Below are 17327 nucleotides of genomic sequence, written 5' to 3'. Positions count from 1 at the left end.
TTGTAAGCTCCCATCACTGGTCCAATTGAGAGTTTTTAGTGCTCCCCGCTGCTGATCTTTTAATCAGAAGATCTTGTTGGCCACTTTATTAAGGACAAGGCCTTCTGCTCTATTTGTCCATTGGACATCATTTATAATATTGAAATATATGTCTTAAACCAAGAACTCCCTGTAAAGTAGGGGTTTGAACGACATCACATTTTTGCTATACAACATGTATGCGATGATAGTCAAGGCCAGGTCGATCCCTTCCACCTCCAAATAATAAGTTGACTCTGCACAATCCTTGGTTGCTCTCGCCCACCTCACGACTTACATCACATTCATCGCCTTGCACGCAGTTGCAACTTATAGAACTCTGATGACCAATTGATGTAACGCAATGGCAGGGTCATTACTTGCTACAGTGCTTCACTGTATAGTTAAAAATAAAGTGTGTGTGTGGGGGTGCTTTACAAAAATGTACTGCAGTTGTGTTATGCGGATGTTCGCTTGCGTTCCGACTGTCTGTGAGGCGTTGAAAGTTGGGGCGACTGGAAGGGGGAAGAGGAGCATGAAGTTTGTCTGCAGGATGAATGTGTTTTTTTGCCGTGGTAATGACCGTTATTAATCGTTTCATTTTCACACTAAAGAGGTTGTTGATCAACCACCGCTCGTCCTCCTTTCATTGTCTGCGCCTTCTGTTTTTTTCTCTGTTACAGGTTTGACCAATTGTCTAATTTATGGATTACTTTTTCAGAGCTCATATTATTTTTTAAAAAAGTGCCCATGCAACCAGTCTTATTTTTAGTAAAAAATGTGCACATGCTTGAAGCACCACTACTAGTTTGCTGCACTGATCCAGCACCTTCCTCACCTATTGCTTCCTGGACATGACTGGCAATTAGTTGACTTCAAGCTCTAACCATCGTTGCAGAGTCGTAAGGTTTTTGTGTCGACCTCTTTTATCACTATATTCAGTAAAATCACGTTCCGTTTTCAGCACTTAATCCTCCTGTCCGTCCTTACAAGGTAAACACTTTCCCGGTTTTTAACCGTTCCCTTGGGGGTGTCTCAAACTGCTCCTTTCCGTTTCTTCCCAGCACGAGGCCAAGATCCGCTTGCTGACCGAGTACGCTCAGGACGTGGAACGCAAAAGGAGGCAGCTGGAGGAAAGCTACGACTCCCTGGCGGAGGAGCTAGCCCAGGTTCAAGCTCGAGGTACGGTAATGTGTTCTTTTACGGTTGACAAAGATTAATGTTGGCCCTACAATGTTATGTCATCGAATAGAACGCCTCAGCTTTTGAAAACGCCGACAGACACGGAATGGAGAGGCAGAAAAATACTGTCGACTAAGCGTATGCATAGATATTGCTGGAATTGATTTTTTAAAATTGTGCAGTACTGTACATATTTGTACTGAGCAGCCAGATCAATTCGTCTGTCGCAGTATATTCCATTTTCTCCTCTGTGTAGAGTCAATCTTGAAGCTGTTTTGGGATCTCTGATGACAATGATCGTTGTTAAACCCCCAAGTTTTGTTAGATTTTTAGGGGCATATTTTTCACAGAGAAACTATTGGTTGAACTCCAATTTAGGTACACATGGACATTGGACATGTAGCAACATGCACATTTTCCTCCAAATCTGCCTTTATAAATATAATACTGCTCCATTTTGATTGAGTGATTTCCATATCGGCTCTTTAGTATTAACGAGAGCTGGGAATTTTACTAAAATTTCACGGCCCGTTTATCGTCTTCCGCATGCAGCCGTGGTACCCTTCCGCCGTCCGTCTAACCGTCTTTTTGTCCGTCCGGACCAAATAGTAATTGCCTATAGGCCGGTCCGCCTATAATTTCAACCGGCTTTCGTTAGCGTTTCCTTCTAACAACTTTGACAAACTTCCACTAGCACCCCCCAGTGAATCGTAGGGCGCATATAGACAAACAACCATTCACATATTCACATCTATGAAAATCCTAGTCTTCAACAGAACTATATAAGTACAGTTATATACTACTTATATCAGGAATATATAAAAAGTGCGCTTACACTGAGTAAACATTGGGCATTATTACACTTATTAAAGCCACATTTTTTTTCAATACGGCTCTTATAAGGCGCTGGATAAACAGCGTGCCTTATACAGAATGCCAGCGAGTATAAAAGTGATTTTTGAAGCACAGCACTACAACTCATTAGCCCCTGAAATGCAAGTCTAATTAAACGCAAGGGTATGTAAACATTTACACAAGCCGTGCTGTGTTCACACATCTTGCTTTCTTGCCGTCTCAGGTTGATGGCTAAGAAACGAAAGAACAATAAACACTCGATGGAGAAGGAGGGTTTTATCTAGAAGAGCAGATTTAAGGTGGGATAAATCAGCGCTTAGTATAACGCGTACAGCACAATGTGTGACATCCTCATTAGTCAAAATGCTGTGGTAAAGCAGACAGAATAAAATGTAGAAGACAGCAAAAGTCAAGAAAACGAATAGAAAAAGCTGGACGGGTTGACGCGCCTGAGGCAATGCGAGCGCTTGTTCCTGAGAGCCGCTTTCACAGAAACTCGACTGGTGGATTTGTTCAAGGCGAGCAGCTAAATCAATATGATATCTACCCCGCTACTAACTGAAGTCAAGTAGAAAAAAAAATCATCAAAGGTCAAATAAAATTTCAAATCGTCATCATTTGAGAAATGTTTGAGATGGATACGTTTTTTGAAAGGGGACAGTGCAATTTCACATAACACATGAAAAATCATGGTTAAAAAAAGCCAGAATTAGCCAAAAGGCTATTTTTCATTTGTAGTCCCCTGGCAGCCCATGATTTCCATGGTTTCTTGTCCGTGATTTTTATAGCTTGTTTGTACAGTACTTCCAACAATCTTTTTGCACTCAGAGTAGCCTGAGACCAACTTGTTGGAACATTTTTGCAGCGTTAGCTGACATTTTATTATGGATCGACCAAAAAGTTGCAAGATTCATTTTTACATTTTAGCATATTTTGTCGATATGAGACTTAAAGGAAGGTTTTGTTTCTTAAGTGGCTGTTAGGAAAAAAAAATGTTTATACTGCAGAAATCTTTTTTTTAAGTTTTATTGTGCATTGTTTGTGTCTATCTGAACCAGCCGGCCAGCCAACATCCAATACTACAAATAACAGAATGCAACACAATAGCGGACGCATGTATAAAGTATTCTCCTCAGATTCTTTCGAAGCTGTCCTCCGGTATTCGCTGAAAAACCTGTGGTGCTAAAAGAGTAGTGCAATAAAAGTATTTCTGTGGCCATCACAATATGATAACTGATGTGAAAATGGGGGGAGGAGAAGGGCATCAGACTGTGTTTGTCTATTTTAACTAATTATAACTCATCAGACCACACTTCATGATCATTTATTCAGAAATCGAGGTCCTCCCCAAGGGTGAACATAATTTTTCTTGGATTGCATGTTAGGTAAAAGAAGACTCCACATACTAGGAGGTGTGTCTGTGGGTGTACATGGTTGTCAGTCAGCTTGATTTAACCTCTTTTAGCCACTAGACAGAGAGCTTTGAGTTGTGTTAGTGTGTGTTTCGATGTGTGTGTGTGTGTGAAGAAAGGAAATCCCAGAATCCCTCCCAGGAACGTGAAGATAACGCTGCATGGTGGGAAGGGGCGGGGATACATACTCAAAGCCGGGAGACATGTCAACAACCAGAAAATCCAATCATGTTATTGTGTGCGTGCGTGTGTCTGTGTGTGTGTGTGTGCACGAGCATGCGTGTTTCTTACAGAAACCTTGTCACGGTTGGCCAGTGAGGACAATGGCTCTGTCCAGGGATGCCGTGACATACAGGTAACCATGACAACAACAAGAGAAAGTAACCTCATGCGGCGGCCATTTTTTCACATCGCTATCAGTTAACTGCAGACTGCCAGTGTTTGTATATGTGTGTGCGCGCTTCGCTTGACTACAACTCCGTTGGCTTTGTTTGTATTCCATGCGTACTCTTTGTGTCGCTTCTGTGCTCACCTCAACTGATTCGCTCTTTGTTTAACAGACACAAACCGTGTTGTGATAAATGCAAGCCCATTTTTTACATCTTAACCGATTTTTAAAATGTTGAATAGTAAAGGCCCCCCACACATGATGAGGAAAAATTGAGTAGTTGACTCGGTGCTGCTTGAGATGACCAACAATGTACACCACACACGTAACAATATATCCACTGACAATCCTGAGTCTCCTCCCCAAAACATTTGAACAGGTTTAACATTTACAATTGTCGGCCCCGAGTGTTTGGAAAATCAGGAACGGAAAGTCCCTCTTAACAAACAGCATGAGGGAAAATACTGTACTTTGACTACTCTGCTTTCCCAAGACATTTTTCACAATTGTTCATTCGTCATCCGCCTTTAATCAGCCTAACCTGCTACAAAGCCCTCCTTGTGCTCTATAACTCTTTTTTTGTGTCCAATACCTACAGAATTTTAAAAATACTACGCTTAAGTAATACTTAAAGAGGAAGTCTACCCAAACATATTTTTTTCAAGAATATGTTCTTGCATTTGCGGAATATGAATTAAGCAGCAAAACCCACCCGTTTTTAGCCATCTATGGGGGCGGCCATTTTGTCACTTTTGTCAACTGAAAATGACATCACAACCGCTCGGGGCTCAGGTAACGACCAATCACAGCTCAGCTTCCGAAATTAGGTCAGCCGTGATTGGTCGTTACCTGAGCCCAGACCAATCACTGAGTGGAATTGTATTCTTCCAAATTGGTACAGTTTGTATCATTTATTTTGGTAGACTTTACAACTTTTGACCATGGAAACACAGAGAAAAAAATATGTGTGCATCACAGAACTAAAATTACTTGAAGAATGGAAATGGTATTTTAGTAATAATAATAATTGAAGTATTTTGGGTGCTGTCTGAACAGTTCAGTGAAGTTGCTTGTTTTTGTGTCCCTACGTACTGTGATTTTGATTTGATTGATTAATTTTATTGAACATAAAAACAACATGAAAAACACGAAGGAAACAAAAAACTAAAACAAAAAATCAAAATGAAGGGTCAGTACTTGCTTCAGTACTTAATTCAGTAAAGTTTATATGTTCAAGAGGAGTAGGAAGAAGTAAAAAAACTTGTCGAGCCCTACTCCTTGTTCACTATAAAATATTGGAAATCATGTTCTATTAATACTAAGGTGGGTTATTCATAAATACATACACACATATACCTGAGCATAACCCATATAAAAAGTAAACTAAAAACGCTTATTTTACATAAACGCATTTTTCCGTACGTAAACACTATAAGTAGAAACAAAAAAAACAAAAGTATAAATATAAACAGTCATGCACCTATTATACACATGTATGGATAATCATATTCATAAACCAAAAACTAAACTAAAGTTAATTAAGAGTTTCACTTTCATTTCCTGTGTCTACTGTGCTGTGTCAGTTCATTTGATACCCTTGAAAACTCTTCATGTACTTGTTTGCATACTCTAACAAACAAAACCCAAATGACATAGTTGGTAAAAGGACTTAATTTGTCTTGTGGCGGGTCTGCCTCCCTCAGAGAACTCTGGAGAAGCAGATGGAGTCGCACAGCGCGGCGCACAACGAGCAGCTCGGCCACCTGCGCGACAAGATCAATGAGCAGCAGAGGATCATCAACGACTTAACTCTGTCAGTGCCTCATTCCTAACATTCATTGCCTTCTCGTGATATAAAGGGAAGTAACAGAAGTGGTAGTAGAAGGAGAAGTCATCTTTAACTATGTGCTCATTTAAATAATTAATGTTGGTCACAGCAGGAGTTCATTTCTGGCCCTCGGGGTCACAACTAGTCTCAATGTTGGACCCACATTTTCCCATGGCCGTTAAATAACCCACATGTACATGTTTGCAAATCACATTTAAAAAAAAAAAAGCCATTAAATGTAATAATTTGGTATCATAATTGTCCAAAATTGCCTTTGCGTTTATTTAATTCAAGGTTTTATTCCATTTTTCAAAGTTAGCCTTTAATTTAATTCAATAAAATGGGTAAACCATACTTTCGGCAGAAAAAATCCGTTACCGTCGTTTCATTTGCATTTTCAATATACTTAACCTTTTGTTTCCGCTGGAACTTTTTCATAAACTAAAACCGAAATTCAATTGTTTCACTTTAAAATACGATGTTAAACATGTTTGTTTATTCCGCGACGACCGATTAGTTTACGTGTCCAGCGTGGTGTCCAGTTTTATTGCAAGTGACCGTATAATAAAATCGATGGATTTATCGTTTCACGCTAGATGTACACAAAATTTTTGGTGTACATATTCGACCATGAGTCAGCAGGATTTGAAAGGCGTGCAGCTCACATTGCCTTGTGACGAAATACTGTCCCGAAATTCTGAAAATGTAACGGTCGTGTCAAGACACAATCCTGTTTTGTGTCTTGCAACAGCCGCATGTGCACGGTTGTTGCAGGATGCAAAACAGGTTTGCGTTATGAACTCACCATACACGGTTTAGAAAATCAAACTTTTTCAACAAAATTTTCCATCAACTAAGAACCTGCTGGACAATATGTATTGACTGTTGATATTTTTAGTAATTTGTAACCGTTTTTCAACTGAATATCTTTGTGTGAAGGTAGTGAACCTGTTCAAATTTAACAATGATTAATTTTTCAAAGACTTTGGTACTTGAGTGCTCTATGTTTGGTTTCATTCAACAATCTCCTGCAAGCAAAGGGCTGGGTGAACTATCTTTATTTATTCATTACACACTGCAGGAAGGTTTTTATTGAAAGCATACCTTTGTATCATTTTTAAATGGTTTTAAGTTTTAAGTTTAGTTTTGGGCTCACATCCTGGACCATATATTTCTGAGAACAACCCATCTAAAAATAATTAAGAATTTTTATTTTTGGGGGAAATTTCTCCAAAATATTTCCTATCTTTCAAACCAAGCACGTTTGATTCATTCCTTTTTCTCCCAAAAGAGCCTTTGAAAACACACCATCCTTTTCAACTGAAAAACACAAAATTAGATTTGAAAAACGCTTTTTCAAAGCACAACATTAAAACATAACAGGTAAATAAAACTGCACACATATATCATGGCACATAATCAGATACAGTATGTCCCTTTCATATCTGAATGCAGACTACAAATTAAGAAGTAGTATGACAAGCCTATATATGATATGAAGTGTCCTTTTGTGTGTGCGTCCATTCAGTTGGAACCAGAAGCAAGAGCTGGAGCTGGAGCAACTGCTCAACGACTACGAGCGTCTCCGCGGTCGAGAGCATCAAAAGAGCAGACAGCTGGAGGAGCTAACGTAAGATGTCGCTTTCTTTTTTTTGGCCAGCGTTCAAACTCTCGCCTGCATGGGAAATCCTGCGGGCCACCTGCCGCTTTTCTTTCATATCCTCCATCTTGGTCCCATTCATTTTTTTTCCCATCTTTCTGTCATTTTCTCACCAGTAGTGGTGTGCAACCTAATAACCTGAAAGGGGCTTGGGTACCCCACTGTTGCTTTAGAGTCTCTTCTAAATTCTCTGTCCAGAACATTAGGAACACCTGCATAGTCTAATGAGAATCATGGATCCAAAATCAAAAGGCTTTCTTGAAATTGCTGTGTTTGAATATTCTTCCCAACAACGAATGTGCTTTTTGGGGGCCTCAGCATGCCTGACAATTCACCAACTTGGCAAGTGTGTCTGTCCTGGTGAAAATGTCTGCATTTTAGGGGTTCTGACCACGACCCTCAATACTCAGTAGGTAGGAAAGTTAGGGAAAAAAATACCACCTCAACATCAATTTTAACGATCAACACGTGATTTGGTGGACATCTTATATAACAAGGCACACAAAAAAGTCTCAAGGGCCCATGCCCAAAATTGAACAGGAAGTCGGCCATTTTGGTTCGAAACAGCCATTGAGGGCGAAATTCCAGGTCTTGTACTTTGAAGAACTCTTAGGAGGGAATTTGTCCAAATGAACTCCAATCAGAAGCGGATATCCAAGACAGATGTCCAATACTTACCGGCTTATTTTTCGTCTGCACCTTCAAATGTGGGTGGAGCTTGGAGTCAAAGTTTAATGAGCATTTCGAGGATTCTCCATGAAAACGGGGGTGCATGCAAGGGCTCGTTAAAGGCTACGCAGTGATTTCAATTATTACAGTGGCTGTAGTTTCAAGTGTTATAAAACAACCCCCTCATGTAGCTAAACGATAAAATGTAACACCACCATTTTACAATAAGCATACCCTTGGTGAGTGGCTGAATAATGATGTTTATAAAGTTGTAAAACATTAATAACCATAATAAATGGCTTTCTACCGTTTTCAATAGCTGGTGTTGGCTCACTTTCAGGAATTCTTAAGATACTGCTTCACTTAAATCTTATCAATTGACTTATTATTACTCTTTAAAAAGCATTAACAGACATTTTTTTTTTGCATTCCAAAAACAGTTCCTATGTTTTGAGGACATTCTTTCATCAAAATTCACTAATAACCTCCTATTCCTTTTGACATTTAAATTGGCCTGTTTTTGTTTTGCCTTTTTTGGGAGTGGCGTGGGGTACTCTCTTATGCAAATGTGTCACTGCTGAAACTGCCCTCTCTACTGCAGGGCCAACACAGAGTCATACTTTCACAACCATGACAAATAGGGGCGCAGTTAGTGGGTCATGACTTGTTGATTCAAAGCGAGTGTCTATCTATCTATCTATCTATCTATCTATCTATCTATCTATCTATCTATCTATCTATCTATCTATCTATCTACATAGCATCCATCCATCCATCCATCCATCCATCCATCTATCTATCTATCATCCATGATCCTTCTATCTTTCGTCCATTCTTCCATCTATCCATCTGTTAGTCCGTCCATCTGTTTGTCAGTCTACACTAGTATCATACATCTATCATTCGGCTTGTGTAGACAGCATGTTTGATACAGTCCTGGTATTGGAAATGTCTTGTGTGCTTAATGAAATGGCTGATGTTCCAGACACCACTGATGCAATCGGTCGTTTATTTTAATATTGCATTTCTGTGGAAGTCTGGGATTTTTTTCCCCATCTGTTTCTCAGCTGCCAAATAGGCTCTGCGCTGACCTTTGCAGCACATTGCATCACATGACAGATTTGTTCATTTCTTTAAATAAAAGCTTCAGACAAGTGCAGCTCACACTCTGAGTCGAATGGAAGTTGAATGTGAATTCTCCATCTTCCTGGCAACTTTTAGATTTCTCCATGAGAGACACGAGCAGTCCAAGCAGGACCTGAAGGGCCTGGAAGAGACGGTGGTAAGTCGCTACTCGGATCACTTCTGGTGTCACGGACTGACCATAGGCTGCTATATACTCCGCTTTACTCCTGCTCCTGTTTTAGGCCCGTGAGCTGCACACCCTCTTCAACCTGCGCAAGTTTTTTGTCCAAGACCTCACCACTCGCGTTAGAAAGGTAAGCCACACAAGTGAGATCTTGTTCATTGTATTGCTCATATTGTACTGAGGAGCTTTGCTTTGTCACAGTAACTGCAATTTCCTGTTCCATGGCCAGCACAAAAAAAGCCAAAGAAAAAGCAAAACACCCTTGTGGAGTGAATCATTTACATGCCAGACACTTTCCTTTATAAGTTTCCTTTCCTGTACTATGGTGGAAGAAAGGAGGGTGGAAGGATGGAAGGTTGGTATGAAGGATGGATGCAAGGAAGGAATGGAATTAACAAGGATGATATAAAAGTAAGGAAGGCTTGATGGAAGTGAGAAAGAAAGTATAAAGGAACAGAGCAGGGAAACGTGATGGGAATGATTGAGGTAGGAAGGATAATGCTTCGAAGGAAGGATTAATGTATGGAGGGAAGGTAGGAAGGAGGGAAGCAAAGGCAAAAGAACAACGGAAAGAAGGAATTAAGTTGGGAATGAAGGACAGATGAAGGAAGAAAAAAAGGAGGAAGGAAGAATTTGAGGTAGGAAGATGATGGACGGATGGACGATGTCATGTAGGAAGGCTGACTGAAGGAAGCATGGATAAAGGGAAGGATGTAAGGTAGAATGGATGGAAAGACGCAAATAAGGATGTATTAAGTAAGAAAGGCAGGGAAGCTGGGAAAGATGGATGAAGGAATAAGAAAGGAAGGAAGTAGAGAATGAAAGATGCCTCGATGGAAGAATAGAATAGAATGATGGAAAGAAGGAAGGATGAGGGAATAAAAGATGTAAGGCAGGGTGGAAGAAAGGACCAAAAATAAGGTGGAAAGGTAGGAGGGATGGAAGGAAGGCTATGGAAGGGGGAAGACAGGTAGGAGGGAAGGAAGGAATGAATGAATCAAAGAAGTCTGGAAGGAACGTGGAAAGAATGGAAGGATGGAAAGAAGGAAATGTGAGGGAGTAAAAGAAGGAAGGAAGAATGGAAGAAAGAATGAAAGAAAGAAGGTGGAACAGTATGATGAATAGAAGGAAGGCAATAGAAGAAAGGAGGAAAGTGAGGGAGGGAGGAAGGAAGGAAGGGATGAAAAAAGGTTGGAATGAATGTGGTAAGAATGGAAAGAGAATAGAATGAAGGAATAAAGGAAGGAAAGAACGTATGAAGGAACACAGGAAGAATGTAAAAATGGAAAAAAGAACGAATGAAGGAAGGAAGGGTTGATGGAAGGAAAAAAGGAAGGAAGAAGCTCACCATTCATTTTAGAGCCTCTACCATGTCAACACACCAACACAATGTGGACTTCAAACCCCAAGGCTGGTCTTGAATCCCTAATTTGAAGCCATATCCCTTGTTTAAAACTTGACATCTTTCTTGGAACCATGATTCGAAACCCTAGCTACAAACCCTGCCCCAGGTTGGAAACCCAATTTTGAAACCCTAACATTAGCTTGAAACGCCCAATCAAAACATGTTTGACACTGGCTGTTACTTAACATATTTTAATTGGGAGTTCATAAATGTGTCCATGTAAACGTAGCCAATTGCACTAAATGTGGAACTGCATTCAAATCAAACAATTTGCAAGTGTATGCCCGCCTACTTTTGGTCCAGCCTGTACTGAATATGTTGCTGTTGTCACTGCCAGAGCGCAGAGATGGAGCGTGACGGCAGCGGCGGGTACATTACCCAGAAGCAAAAGATTTCCTTTCTGGAGACCAACCTTGACCAGCTGACCAAGGTCCACAAGCAGGTAATCCCAGCCGGCACATAGCCACCATAACGGCAAAAAGAGGCAGAGCGACAAAGTCATTAGCTGTCCTCTGTTCAAAATGAGAACGTAGCGTACTGTTTGTATTGCACTCAAGCTCGAAAACGACTCCTTTGGAAGGCACGCAAAAAAAAAAAAAAAAAGCTAAGCAAATACAGTAAATTAAAAGTTGTTGTCGTTCTCCTTTGGGTGAAAGCATCTCTCAGGATCATCAATCATCCGTGCACAGAGACTTCACCCGAGCGTCTCCTCGGGAAAATAAATAAATAAATTCATTTTTTAAAAAAAACCAAAAACGAGTAGGAGCAAGCGTTTGAAGCAGCAAGGTGCCTTCGGGGAAACTAAGCAGCGCAGCGGAAAATCGTTGCTTGGATTTTAGTGACTGCAAATGAATTCAACTCATGCAGGCGCACACAAACATGGCTGTAGACAATTTCTTCTCTATGGGAATTCATGGAAAATAATCGGTTACACACTTAAACTACTCCCTTCAATAAACTTTCATGAAGGACATAATGTCACTGTCAGGAAAACTTTTTGTGTTGATAGATAAACGTAACAGCAATGAAACAACAGACTACCTTAACGTTGATGTAAACTCCCTTTTTGAGACCGATTCTTCTTCTTTTTTTTTTTGGCGCGTGTCGAAAAGCCTCCAAGGAAAAAGCAAGCTGTCGTGTACGGGTTATGGCTTGGTGAAATTACAAATTGTATGACTTCCAAAGTGCCTGGCGTAAACAAATGTAGTGGACCTGAGGCCACAGTTGTTCTTAATGACTGCTGCAGTGATCTAATCGTACTGTGGCTTGCCTCCTGCTGATGCTGGAGGAATCGAGCACAAACTCAGTGGTCATAAATCAACAAACTCCACGACTAAGCACAGAGGTCTCTGCACTGCAGTTACACCAACGCTGCAAACCACCACACACTATGCAAACCCACAAAACGGCACACGTGGCTCAATACTTTATAAAAAGAAAATATCTCGGTGCAAATTCGACCACTGTCCACCAATGAATGTGTAACTAAAACCATAAATAAAACATTTTGGATGCAAAAAATAATGAAAAACAACAATGGAATTTGATTTTTTTGCATTTTGGGGATTACTGCAACGTAACCCACGATGATTTCACGAGGGGGCTTTGTTGTTTGTGTTGCAGTTAGTACGCGACAATGCGGACCTCCGCTGCGAGCTGCCGAAGCTGGAGAAGCGTCTTCGGTCCACCGCCGAGCGAGTCAAGGCACTGGAGGGTGCCCTGAAGGAGGCCAAAGAGGGAGCCATGAAGGACCGCCAGCGCTACCAGCAGGAGGTGGAGCGCATCAAGGACGTCATGATGAGGGCCAGGAATCCCTTCCGCCGGCCTCACGCCGCACATATAGGTACGGCGCCACCTGGGCGGGAACTTGCTTCGCCCAGTCAGATGCTCAAATGAATTTGACACTGGATTGACTCTGTAGATGCCCAATTCTTATTTAATGGCTATATCACTTTTTTTTTTTTTACTATGCCCATGTACATTTAATCTGACATATATTCACACCGATGGAAAGGAAAAATCAACACCACTTTTGTAGACTTTGCGATCTGATCGAGTGGATCAAAATCGTCGATATTTTGCATTTTAGACCAAAGGCGAGTTGAGCCATTCTCGTGACTTGATTACATAAAAAGTCAATACTGTTTGTGTATACAGGGCTGAATTTGTACAGCTACATCGGAGCCAAAGGGCTTCGAGAATGTGCTTACTTCGTGACAAACATATGAGCCAGAAAGTAGCAGGTGTAAGCTACTTGGCGTAGCTGCTAAGTAAGTGTTTGGAGCTGTTGAACCAAGATATCGTAGTGTAATAGTGTGAGCAAACGCCCCGGCCACCTGAAAGACTGGCAAGGTTCATGCATTTCTTTTCATGAATGTCAGAGAAGGAGATGTTGTAAACATGTAAACCAGGGGCGGACCCAGATTGACAGACCCAGTGAGATTCATGAAATAATATATACTTTTAGATTTTTTGGGAAATTATTATGACATTATTTTTTAATTTGTGTTTTGTTGTGTTTTTTTTTAATTGTGTTTAATATTAAGAATGGCACAATTGAGGTTGTTTAAGGAAGATCTGAACTTCATATTATTCACTTTGTCATTTTATTTGAATATACGATGTGTCAGGAAGGGAAGCTTGTGCTCAGTGAGGGAAATATTTAGGCCCACCCCGATTTATCCAAGCCCACCTATTAGCCATGTTCTGGCTCCGCCCCTGATGTAAACATTACATCTCATACTTCATAGAATATATTTAATAATTTATCACTATGGCGGGGTTTGACTGTAGAGTAAATATATTAATGGTTTAAATAGTTATTGCTCCATCTTCTGAACAATTCATGAACGAGTATTGTTTTTTTTCAACCTTATGGTCGCTGATCGACCCCAAAAACCCTGATCGCGTGGAGTCTAATTATTTTGGTTCTGAAAAATGCCTCAACGGAGCTTAAGTGTTGTAAGGAGTAAGAGGTGCATAGCAATGTAAACATACACGTTAAAAAAAAAGAGCTTCCTCTAATTGCCGTGTAGATTAGAATAGAACACAAGAGGACATGTAATTATTAACTTTTCACATGTGACGCCTGCTGTCTGTGTGTTTCATCACCCTCACAGCTGATAATTGCTCTTGAATTGCACCGTGAGAAAGCTCCCACATGTTCCTGCTGCGATGTGTGTTTGTGTGTGCAATCCTGGTTGTGTCTCTTCGTGTTATGACTTTCAATAAGATTTGCAAGGGAAGGGGGCCAAAACTCCAAATTGCTTTTTTCACTACTGCTCAAGGATGGACTTGAGTGTTGTTGTTTATTTTAAGATGTTATCCATCACCTATTTTATTTCCTCCAAACCACCAGCACTCTGACAATGTGGCCGCCCGTGAACAAGTGCTTTTTCCTTTTCATAAGAACAATCCTTTTATTTTAACCATGACTGCGGTTTAGGTAGCTTGGCTATAGCAAAGGGGCTATGTCTATTTGAAGTTGAATATTTATTTGTTGAAGTGGGTGACACGCCAAGTGATTACTAGAGGCAGGGCATTTTTTCAAGAATATGTTCATTGCAAGCCTACAAGGCATTGTGATAAATATAGCATTTGTGGAATAAGATTTAATCCACTCGTTTTTAAGCATCTCTGGGGGCGGCCATTTTGTCACTTCTGTCGACTGAAAATAACATCACAACTGGGCTCAGATAACAACCAATCACGGCTGGCCTGTTTTCTGAAGCTGAGCCGTGATTGGTCATTACCTGAGCCCTGAGCAGTTGTGATGTCATTTTCAGTCGACAGAAGTCACAAAATGGCCGCCCCCGTAGATGGCTAAAAACAGGTGGATTTTGCTGCTTAACTCATATTCCGCAAACGCAATATTAATCAGAACGCCGCGTTTCAACTAGTGGGCCTGCTGGGAACATATTCTTGAAAAAAAATATGTTTGGGTTGATTCCTCCTTCAAGCAGAGGTACTATGTTCATTATATTGATGGTGATTTTGCTTTATAAGAATTTCCATCTGAGCATGCCTCATTTTTTCTAGCCAAGCCTGTGCGTCCTGGCCACCCCTCGCCCACGCACGCCGTCTTCACCCGAGGCCTCAGCGAGCACCCAGTTTCAGTGAGCGATGATGCTCCCCGCGGCAACCCGCCAGCTCTACAAGCTGCCGCCTCGGCACCGGAAAGCGATCTCACTGCCTCTGAAAGCAACCAGAATCAACCCGCCCGACGATTGGACCACCAAAACAACACTCAGAAAATGTGAGTCGCTCATTGTTTTTGGTGCGTACATGTGATTTCGGTTTGGCACATTTGATGATATTAAGTAAGGCACAGGACGTTTGACTGCCTCACGCTCGACACACATCCACTTGGCAGACAAATACTGTGCAGCTCAGCCTCTGGTTAGTGGACGTCTTGACTCGCCTAGGGCAGTACGTCAAACGTGTTAACTCATTTGAAATGGCATCACACAAGGTGAATATCAGTGCGACAGTGGGAAAAAAAGACTAGCGCAACGCTAAAGCAACTTCCAATAGCCTTGAAACAGCCTCTCACAGGCTCTCCAAATGGAGCCAGAGCAATAACAAATGTGTTAAGTGTTTTTATAGCATAATAATTCACACTGATTAAACTGTTACTGTTGAACTGTTATGCATTCATTCATTTCCTAATAAGAAAACAAACTCTATATATTGCACAAATTATAAACTGTGAAGTGCATCCGGGGAGTGTTTACAGTGCTTCAGCTTTTCATGTTTTATGTTACAGCCTTTTCCCAACATGGACTGAATTAACCTCATATCATGACAAAAAGTGCATTTATTTATTTTTCATTCATTCTTAGATGATTGTGTGTATGTATGTGTGTTAGTATATACATATACATATATATCTATCTATATCTATATATAGATATATATATATGTATGTATGTATATAATTGCTTATATATATATATATATATATATATATATATATATATACATACATACACATATACAGTACACTGTATGTTTTATTTGATTGTATCTACTATTTTGTTCATTTGTAGGTGAATTTACAGCTTGCAGTTAGCAGTTTCATGTTGAATGTCATTAGATGTGTTCCTGTTTGCACAAAAGCAAAGCACTTTTGTGTTTTTCCCTGAATGTGCAAAAAGTGAAGCGTGTTTTTTGGCCTACCATTACATCCCCGCTGTTTGGTGTTCTGCTGACGCACAAATCAAAGCTAAAGACTTTGATTGCTGATCTTGAGCCTCTCCTCCCGCTTTTTGTAGGCCTCCGCCGAGCCAAGCCGACACCGCCGAGATGCTCGATTCAGAAAACGGTGAGCTTCGACCTCACAGAGCCTGTTAAGATAATGACATGTGTCATTATATCTGTCAGTGGAAAGAGGGAATCTAACTCAGAAAGTTCTTCTCAGCAGCATGTGAGATTATGCGGTTGAGTCCATACTTTCGCATCATACCTGCATATCACCCAGCATTCCTTGGATGACATGATATCAGATTGGTAAAGGCCTCTGGAGGAGACAGATAAGGCTGGCTAGGTCGATCCATGTCAGCCTCCGAGCAAAGGATGGCGGTTGCTCGGTAACTGTCAAAACTGAAGCAAAGCTGGAACGCCGCAACTGGATTTGGCTTCTTTTGTGTAGCTTGGCCATTAGAAATAGCCCTCAGTGCGAGGCAGTGCATTCTACATCAATGCATAGTCAGTAAACACAGATGAATGTCCTGAAGATGGCAAAAACGTTGTGAAACTTGAAATTATACAGAGGTGCCACTGTAATGTAAATTAACACCTCCCTGGCAGTATCCATAAAAATAGAGTATTAATATGGTTGTAAATGTGACATTTTTGACACAGCTTCTGAAGTAGCTGTGGTGCAGTGTTCTGGTTCTTTCCACTCCCTTGGATGCATATATTTGGACTCGTGTGCCATGAATTTTAATAAGAGCAGTAAAAAAAAAGCTGTGCATGTGGTGTACCTCCAAAGCGCTCTTTTGGTACATTTCATGAAACGAAGCTTCCTGGTGGGTTTTAGAGCTTCATTATCTGCCATATATTTTCCCGACAAACGACATTAGGCCTGGACGGTCTAACAATCTGGACACCCATGAGGTTCCCAGACAATAGCTCATGTCATTACATTTGTGTAAAGTGCCAGGAAATTTACGACGGCTCCAGACACGAATAACAATGAGCCAAAGTCTATTATTGTCACCACAACGTTAGGTACAATAATATTACAGTCACCTTTTTTAGCTGCATGAGAGAGTTTAAATAGCAGAATCACCCCTAAGAATGTTTTATCTATCTAAAGTGAGAGTTATCATCTTTAAAAAAAAATCTAATTGGGATCTAATTTGACTGGACTTGTGCAACTTATAAAGTGCACCTTTCCTTTTGGAGTCCATGAGAATCCAAAATGGTGGTGATTCCCCCGCCTGAGCAGTTCAGGGACACAAGATGAGACGGAAATGCAGTCGTTACCTTTCCTGCAAGCACCCGCTTAATTGAATTGACTGAATTTGACTGAAGCCATAATGTCTTGAGAGTGCTTTTCCGTCAGTGTTTAGTTAATAATAAGTAATATTAAATAGAG

At 40.7% G+C, this 17327-nt stretch overlaps 1 protein-coding gene across 1 annotated transcript in view; it reads left to right on the top strand.

Moving 5' to 3' along the window:
• kif5ab (kinesin family member 5A, b) overlaps positions 1 to 17327 on the top strand; it is an 80096-nt gene that overhangs the window by 52823 nt on the left and 9946 nt on the right. Inside the window, exons 17-26 of the mRNA XM_086040501.1 lie at positions 1083 to 1200; positions 3761 to 3822; positions 5559 to 5668; positions 7212 to 7313; positions 9234 to 9294; positions 9380 to 9451; positions 11064 to 11168; positions 12350 to 12569; positions 14765 to 14981; positions 16000 to 16049. Coding sequence (XP_085896627.1) covers positions 1083 to 1200; positions 3761 to 3822; positions 5559 to 5668; positions 7212 to 7313; positions 9234 to 9294; positions 9380 to 9451; positions 11064 to 11168; positions 12350 to 12569; positions 14765 to 14981; positions 16000 to 16049 — 1117 coding nt within the window. The remainder of the gene's footprint in view (positions 1 to 1082; positions 1201 to 3760; positions 3823 to 5558; positions 5669 to 7211; positions 7314 to 9233; positions 9295 to 9379; positions 9452 to 11063; positions 11169 to 12349; positions 12570 to 14764; positions 14982 to 15999; positions 16050 to 17327) is intronic.

This window comes from Filicampus tigris, chromosome 9 (genome assembly GCF_054856515.1).
Source record: "Filicampus tigris isolate MCC_2025a chromosome 9, RoL_Ftig_1.0, whole genome shotgun sequence".
NCBI classification, from domain to species: domain Eukaryota; kingdom Metazoa; phylum Chordata; class Actinopteri; order Syngnathiformes; family Syngnathidae; genus Filicampus; species Filicampus tigris.
Note: the sequence above shows the minus strand (reverse complement) of the source record. Positions and strands in the feature narration are given on the sequence as shown.